The 8,002-nt window shown below is 45.8% G+C and overlaps 1 protein-coding gene across 1 annotated transcript; it reads left to right on the top strand.

Annotated features, from left to right (window-relative positions):
• Positions 1-487: 487 nt before the first annotated feature.
• Positions 488-2,243, top strand: LOC107117750 (ATP synthase F(0) complex subunit C1, mitochondrial-like). The gene is made up of 3 exons (XM_015419914.1): positions 488-591; positions 760-978; positions 1,962-2,243. Exons 1-3 carry the CDS (start codon positions 488-490, stop codon positions 2,074-2,076), a joined length of 438 nt encoding a protein of 145 aa, XP_015275400.1. The 3' UTR covers positions 2,077-2,243.
• The last annotated feature ends 5,759 nt before the right edge of the window (positions 2,244-8,002 follow it).

Genomic DNA, 8,002 nt, shown 5'->3' with positions numbered 1-8,002 from the left:
TAAATCTGTGTGGCTTCTAGGCACTGTGTGCAAGTGAGAGGTAACTTTGCCCCTGGAAGGATTACTGATTGGGAAGCTAGCAGGGGCTCTCCTGGGAAATACCATAGAGCTGTTTTAACTGAGTGAGAAATGACAGGATTTTGCTTTTGGTTATTAATTACAATATGTCACGAGCGGGAATTGTGAGGTGAAAGAGCTGTCTGCGTATAAGGTGTGGAATCAAAGCATTGTCCCAGTGAAGCACCTGCAAGACTAACAACATGTTTTTCAACCTGAGCTTTCAGAGAAGTTAAGAGCTGACCTCTCTAAAAGAGCACTTCTTCAGATGTGGGGTCTGCCACTATCGAGAAACCCCTGATAAGCTTCCAGGGAAGCTCCAGGGTTCCCTAGAGGGGTTTGATAAGCACTATATGATGTCAAGGGATGTGGAATGATATGGTATAGCCCGATCTCAGGAGCTAAGCAGGGTCAGTACTTGGATGGGAACATGGGAGACGACCAATGCAATGGCAAAGCACCTCTGCTTCTCGCTTGCCTCGAAAGGCCCTTGCCGGGGTCGCCTAAGTCAGTTTTTGACTTGATGGCACATATGTACGTATATATGATGTTGAACTCAAACCATGTACTGGGCAGCTCTGGTGCGGAAGCACCAGGCAAGCCACAGCAACGAGTGGTAATAATGACTGTTGCGTTCTGAAGGGCTGCCCGTGCATTTGTGCGGGCCATTTGAAAGCTCTGGAGTGTCACTTTTGGCTGCAGACTTTCCTTTCCTGTTTCCTCCTCCCAGCCCCGCTGCATCTCAGCTACGCGGAATGAGCTCTTGCCAGTGTTGCGCCGGGCATTCCAAACGAGTGCCATCTCCAGGGACATTGATACTGCTGCCAAGTTTATTGGTGCTGGCGCTGCCACCGTGGGTGTGGCTGGCTCCGGCGCTGGCATCGGGACCGTATTTGGCAGTCTCATCATTGGCTATGCCAGGTATGTTGGATTACTGAGCCGTCCTTGAAAGGGCCCTCCATCAGTCTGAGAAAGGGCAGCTTGCAGATTTGGAAGGAGGCACACATCCTGGTTCAGTAAGCCAGAGACTCAGTTCTTGTGCTGACCCCTGGCTGCTGTCTGTAAATAGGAGTTTCTAGAGAGGTGGGAATCAGACCACATCCATGCTAGGGGGAGATGGCGGTGAACTGTTTCATGTCTGGATTTCTGAATCTGGGACTCTTCTCGGCTTCTTTGTTAGAATGCATGCTGTAGAAAAGTGCTTTGGTCTTTTTTTGTTAGTTTCTTTCAAGCCCTATTTACTATATTTATAGCCTGCCTTTGTCACTGATCAAGGAAGACTGCAGAATATAAAACAGCAGTCAGACAGCATAAAATAGCCAATGAACAATGCATTAGAACTGGGGTTAGAGAACAATACAAGCAGCAAACTACCTGAGGCACAGTTTACTATAAACCATGCAAAAAGTTGAATTACAAAGTTGTTTACTCTTGTTGCCGGAACCCTGGATAAGCTTCCATTGAAAACTGGGGTTCCCTGGAACTGTTTGATAACCACTTTGCGATGTCGAACTCAGGCCGTGCATTGGTGTGAAAGTAACGTGCAATAAAAGTAAGGTGGTGCCTACAATAATCATTGCAGCAGTAGATGCCAGTCCTGTTCCATTATAAAGGCTTGTTCTGTTCCACTGTGGTTCTGTTCCTTTTATTAAAAATGCCCCCCTGAGCCATTTCTGTCTTGCACGCTCTGCAGAATGTAGAAGTATGGCAGAAGAGATCGACTTATTGCAAGGCTGTGTTAGGCTAGGCAACTAGGACTTTCTCCCCTCCTAAAATCATGCTGTTAGGAGTGGTGTCCCTCAAGTCCTGTCCCTTACGATGGCTCACAGCAGGCAAGATGCTGATACTGTAGGAGAAGCCCACTGTATGTCCCACTCATACGTCTCTCTCTCTTCCCCTTGCAGAAACCCCTCCCTGAAGCAGCAGCTCTTCTCCTATGCCATCCTAGGGTTTGCACTGTCCGAGGCCATGGGGCTGTTCTGCCTGATGGTGGCATTCCTCATCCTCTTTGCCATGTGATGGAGCCGGATGTGCCCGCCTGCCGTGGGCTCCCCTCTCGTCCCTCTGTGTTTAGTCTCGTGTGTGCTCTGACCGGATTGTTCTATGGCAGATAAGGAGAGCCCGTCTGTTAACCACATCTGTCTGGCTCAGAGGGGGAAAGTGAATAAATAATGTATTGATATACATTTTTCTGGTTCTTTGGTGGATTCTTGGCTAGTGGATGAGCCCCAGTACCCATCTTTATCAATGAACAGTTAGCGGGTGAAGCTTAGGGACACCACTTCTGCTGTTTGATACTGACAGATAGCGGTTTTGTGGACTGTACTCCTTTAATATTCAGTGCCTGCATTCAGTGAGAATCCCAGTTTTGTTAAAATGAAGCAGCAAGTTTCTAGCCAAAAGGTCAAGGAGGAAAGCTTTAAAAGGTGACAAGTTTGCAAAACCCTGAGTTGGAGATTCCTGTAGCGAGAATGAGACTCTGTCTCTCCCTTCCTTTCTTGCTGCCCGACACAGCGCCTGACTGGTCTGGTACCTTTTTTTCTGTTCTCCTTTGACATTAGTTTGCCGTTCGAATAGGACTACATAACTGACAGGCTGGTCTGACGCACATTTACACAAAAACAAGGCCTGAATTCAGTGGGGCTTACTCCTAAGTAAGTGTGCATAGGATTGCTGCTCCAGGAGAGCTCCTGCCACTTCTGCTGGTTTTATTATTTATTCTAATTTATTTCACCATTTAAATACTGCCTCTCCCAACAATGTGCATGAGATGGTGCACAATATACTCAAACAACCAGCACAAAATCAACCAGCAGCGGTTTAAAGTTAGCAGCCCTGTTTATTTACTTCCTTGTTGAGACTCAAAGTGGAGTATAGCATCTTTTTAAAAATGCAGTAAAAACAGTGTGATACAAATAATAATCCAATACATTAGGAAAAAAATGCAATGCAGACGGGAATGACAGTCAACCAAATCAACTAACAGCTTCACCCAGAGAAGAACTTAAGATATTTCTATGAACAAAGCTGAAATATGAAATTTAAAATGTCTAATGTTGAGAACAAATTCTTCAATAGTATGATAATAGACACAGCATATTATGTAGAGAATTGGGGACATTTAAACAATTACCCTATCTTTGATAATATGCTGTGTGTGTGTATATGTCATGTTCATCATATACATAGGAATGATCTAATACTGTATATTCTTATAAAAAGGTATAGTACGTTATGAGGGCGAGAAAACGTATCAAAAGTATTGCAGGGTTCTTTTTGTAGCAGGTACTCATTTGCATATTAAGTGACACACCCCTAATGTAGCCAATCCTTCAAGAGCTTACAGTAGCTCCTGTAAGAAGAGTTCTGTAAGCTCTTGGAGGATTGGCTACATTAGGGGTGTGTGGCCTAATATGCAAAGGAGTTCCTGCTACAAAAAGAGCCCACACAACCTTTTCCAGTGTTTCCCCAAATTTCCAATTTTTCCATTGAGGGGGAAAAATCCAGGGGGTGGGACTGGATGGAGGAAGCTTTCCCTGAAATTCTTCTTGGTTTATCTCCTGACTTCTTGGGGGGGGGGGGGGCAGCAAATGAAGGACCTGAGATGCTGGATGCAGCGCCACAAGCAGGAACCCTGAGCAGTCCTTCCAGGTAGTCTAGTCCTACTATGATGCTGATGCTGAGCAGAGTTTAGTGAAAGTGCCTCTACCAGCTAAGGAATACAGTGGTTTTGTTGTTGTTGCTGCTTGCCCAGTTCTTTCTGTTTTTGATGAACTTGGCTAGCTGGGTTTCTGTAAAATGAAAGATGGTATGGAATCATCCCTTAAAGCATTTCTCCTTCCCTTTCAAATGCCCTTGGCAGTGGTCCCTGGTGATGCAAGGCATTTGGTGAATTCATGCTGAGGAAACATCATCACTGGTGGTCCACATCTTGTGCTAATGAAATTCTAACTTTTGTCCACAATATAGTCTCAGAGGGACACAGAAATAGCTAAATGATGTAATCAAACACGCTTAGATTACCAAAACAGCTTTTTACTGGAAAGTATTACCAGGCCAGGTGGATGCTTGGAGGAGATTATATTGATGAATTGTCTGTTCTGTAGTGCTGAAACCAAAACTTTGCACACGTTTTGTCATGCAGTGAAATTCTACTGTTTGGCCACTGATGAATGCCTAGCTGACTTTTGACTACGTGATCTTTGTAGCTCAAATTCAGATTGAAGTGTTTTAAATCTCTGCTTTTTTATCTATGATGTGATGTTTGTGCCAAACATGTAAACAAGAAACTCTGGACTTTTCAAAGCCTGGGATTTCAGTTTCGGTCTGAGAAATCCTATGGATTTCAGTTTTTTTCCTGCAAAATTGCTTTTCTCTTAGGCTTATGTTTAATAGTTAGGTAAGATCTATTACATTTCTATTGCATGTTTAACCCATCCTTCCTCTAAGGAGCACAGGCCAGTATACAGTTATTTGTATAAATAGTTGTAACCCATCTTGCCTTCGTGGCTCAAGGCCGCTTACAATTCCAAATTAAAACAGCAAAAACAATCCAAATTAAAACAGCAAAAACAAGGGAGTGGTGGCGCAGGGAGCAAAAGCACCTGCCTTAACATCTAGCGAACAGCCTGTAGGAGTGAACACCCGGCCCTAGTCCCAGCTCCCACTCACCCAGCGGTTTGAAAGCCTTAACAACTGCGAGTAGATGAATGGGTACCTGCTTTAGAAGGCAGGGAGCACCCTCCTCCATTGGGAGGTAAGGTGGGACTCTAGCAGCGGCGATTCGGCGAGCGGTGGCGGTGGCAGAGCGGTGTGTAATGGCGGCAGCAGGCGAGGTGGTGAGCGGAAGTAAAAGACGTAACATCGAGCGGTGGAGCGGAGGCGGAGCCAGGAAGCGCAAAACCCAAGCGGCGCAGGCGTGGCGGAGCCTGAGGGACGGAGACGGAGCCATGCTGCGGTCGGCACGACGAATGGCCCGTCGACTCCAGAAGACCACCGAGAAGTCTGAAGGAAAAGAGTGGATGGAGAGGCCGAGCTGAAGCCGGGAGCCGAGCCGAGACAAGCCGAGGAAATACCAACTGAATCCCACTGGGTGCTGGTAGGCAATCCCGCCCCAATGATGTATGTGCCCATAGTTAGCGATAATAAACTATGTAAGCCGCTCAGAGACCCCGTGGGAGGGGTTCAAGCGGGATATAAGCTGAATGTAAATAAAAATAAAATAAATAAATCAAATGCCCCCACTAAAGAAACAGCTGCAGTTCAAACCCATATTAAAAACCCTGGCAAATAAGATGGCCTTACCGTGCCTTCTCAGCACTTCTAAAGACGATGCCCATTCATCTGCTCCAGAACCCTAATCCACAAGATGGAAACCACTACCATTAAAGACCAGGCTCAGAGAGATGCCAAGAGGTCAGTTTTATGTGGGGGTACTGCCAGAAGGTGACAATTGGAGGGCTGTGACTGGCAAAGAGATACAGGATTGGATCCAGTACAGTGTTTGCATGGACCCAAGAAATGCATTTTGGACGGCCACAGGATGTGAGAGGTGATGGGAAAGGTGAGAAAGTGATAATCTGCAGCCCAAGTCCATGTGCCCATGGAGGTGAGGAGAGACTAAATTTTCCATCAGCAGAATGGGACTTTCCTGCCTCCCTGCTCCCACTGCAGCCCACTGTGTTGTTGCACAGTCGATTCTGACTCTTTGTGACCCCATGGACTACATCACGCCAGGCCCTTCTGCCCTCTGTCGTCCTCCAAAGTTTGCTCAACTTCACTAATCGCCATGAAATGCTGCTCTTGGAGGATGGGGCCCTGAGGCATTACATGGGGGAGGGAGTCTGCAGCAGGAAGGGAGAATTGGCAGATATCTCCATTAGTGGGGAAGTCAGTTTGGATCCAACCCATCATTTTATCCTGATGACAATCTCATGAGGCTGATTAGGCTAAGAGGAAATTAATGACACAAAATCACCCCGAGAGCTTAATGGCAGGGGTGAATGTGTACCCAGGTTTTCAGTCCTGGGTCAGCATGCTAACCACTACATTACATTGGCCCGTTTATGGTGACTAAGAGCTTGATAGCCCTGTTCTGCTAAGGTGCAAGTTAACAGAACACGTGGTGATGCATCTTCTGTCTTAAACCCACAGAAGTCAATACACAAAGAGTGCACCTGGGAAGGCACAGACAGGGTCCCATGGATACTGGTGCTCATTTAGGCCACCACCGGTCATGCAGTAGTATCCACTGACCTGTGTGGGTACTTGTCCACATTTAGAAGCAAGACTTCTCTTGGCTTAGTGGCCTCAGGATCTGCCATTTCAGATTTCAGCATTTCCAGACAGCAACTTAGCCATGAGCCCACTCGTCGGATAGGGTGGGGTACAAATTAAATAAATAATAAAGTGTTTACCTAGAACATAAAGGATTGCCTTGGTGAATAAGATCCAGCATTAGGTTTCCTCCATCTGTAGGGAGCTCCCAAGCAGTGTATAAAGGTTTGGTCTTCCCAAGTTGCTTGTCTGTAACACCTTGTTTGCAGCAGAACACTGCCTCTGAATATGGAGGTTCCGTTTTAGCTGTTATCAGCCACTGGTAGACTTCCATGAATTAATAATTATTATTTTAATAAACTGAAAACCATGTATGCCATTGGCACATCCCAACTACACATTGCCTTTAATAGTTTTCCCACATTGATTCAAACAGCTGCGTAACACTAAACTGACTAAAACTGACTTGAGTGAAGCCATTCCCTTGTCAGTTGTAGACTGGCTTCTGATCGGCTTCATTCCCCTGAAATTCTAGCATTAGGGCAGGAGAAAAAAATCTCCCCCTCTTAAAACCGTTCATAATTTTGGAAACCTTCTTTCTTGAACTTTGAACCTCCAAAAGATTTTTTAAAATTCTTTATACTTCATACTTCAGCCCATACATTATTCTTTTCTCGGTTCTGAACTTTTTTGCAGAACTATCCTAGTGTGCTACGCCATTAATCTGACCCAAATATGACACTCTGTGTGTAAACAAATGGCTCAAAATTGCTTTTGGGATTTTTGAGGGGGCCTGACCTGTGTTGGTGCTTGTTCGAAGACCAACAGCTGGCCCTAGCAATCTGCTTTGGTGTTGCTAGGGAACCAGCCGGGCTGGGTGTTTGTTACAGTTGCGCCTGTGTTTTGGAAACCTGCTGCTGATAACATTCGGAGACAGCCGGGCCAACGATAAAATGAGCTAAGTGAGGGAAGGGTGTTAAGTGACCAAGGGGACCATTACCAGCTTTGTATCCGAAGCGCGTCATGAACGTCCTGTCTGAGAGAAAGATTCTTTCACGTAAATGGCACTGGGGAGAAAGAATAGGTGCCGGTATAGTGTAGTGGTTACAGTGCTGGCCTGGGATCTGGGAGAACCAGGTTCAAATCCTCCACTCTGCCATGGAAGCTCGCTGGGTGACCTTGGGCCAGTCACACACACTCAGCCTCACCTACTGCTCCAGGGATCTTGTGAGGCTAAAATAGAGGGAAGGAGAATGATGTAAGCTGCTTTGAGTCCCCATCAGGGAGAAAAGCAGTGTGTAAATGAAGTTAACCATTAATTAATTAATTGTTTATAATATGTACTCAATTCCAGGAAAATCAGGCTGGGGAAAGGAGGTTTCCTAGGATCCTTCTTGATGCTAGGGCCATAGGGAACTCTATCATGGCAAGGTGGCAAGCAGAGTTTCCCACCATCAACTGTGTGTGTTCTGGGTAACACTGTGTTGAACACAATATTAGAGCTAGGTATCCACACTGGGCATTTGTTCCCTTGCGTTTCAGGTGTTTTGTATTGCTGGAAGTTAGGACAGAGGACAGAGTACAATAACAGCGCTGCCTTTTTGTCAGCTGTGGTGTTTTCTCACTTAGCAAAACTATATGATAAATGAGTAACTCTGTTAAAGAATGT

The sequence above is a fragment of the Gekko japonicus genome, unplaced genomic scaffold, assembly GCF_001447785.1.
Source record: "Gekko japonicus isolate JY-2015 unplaced genomic scaffold, Gekko_japonicus_V1.1 scaffold3395, whole genome shotgun sequence".
Taxonomy (NCBI): Eukaryota; Metazoa; Chordata; class Lepidosauria; order Squamata; family Gekkonidae; genus Gekko; species Gekko japonicus.
The sequence above is the reverse complement of the archived record's forward strand: the minus strand, read 5'-3'. Positions and strand labels throughout refer to the sequence as shown.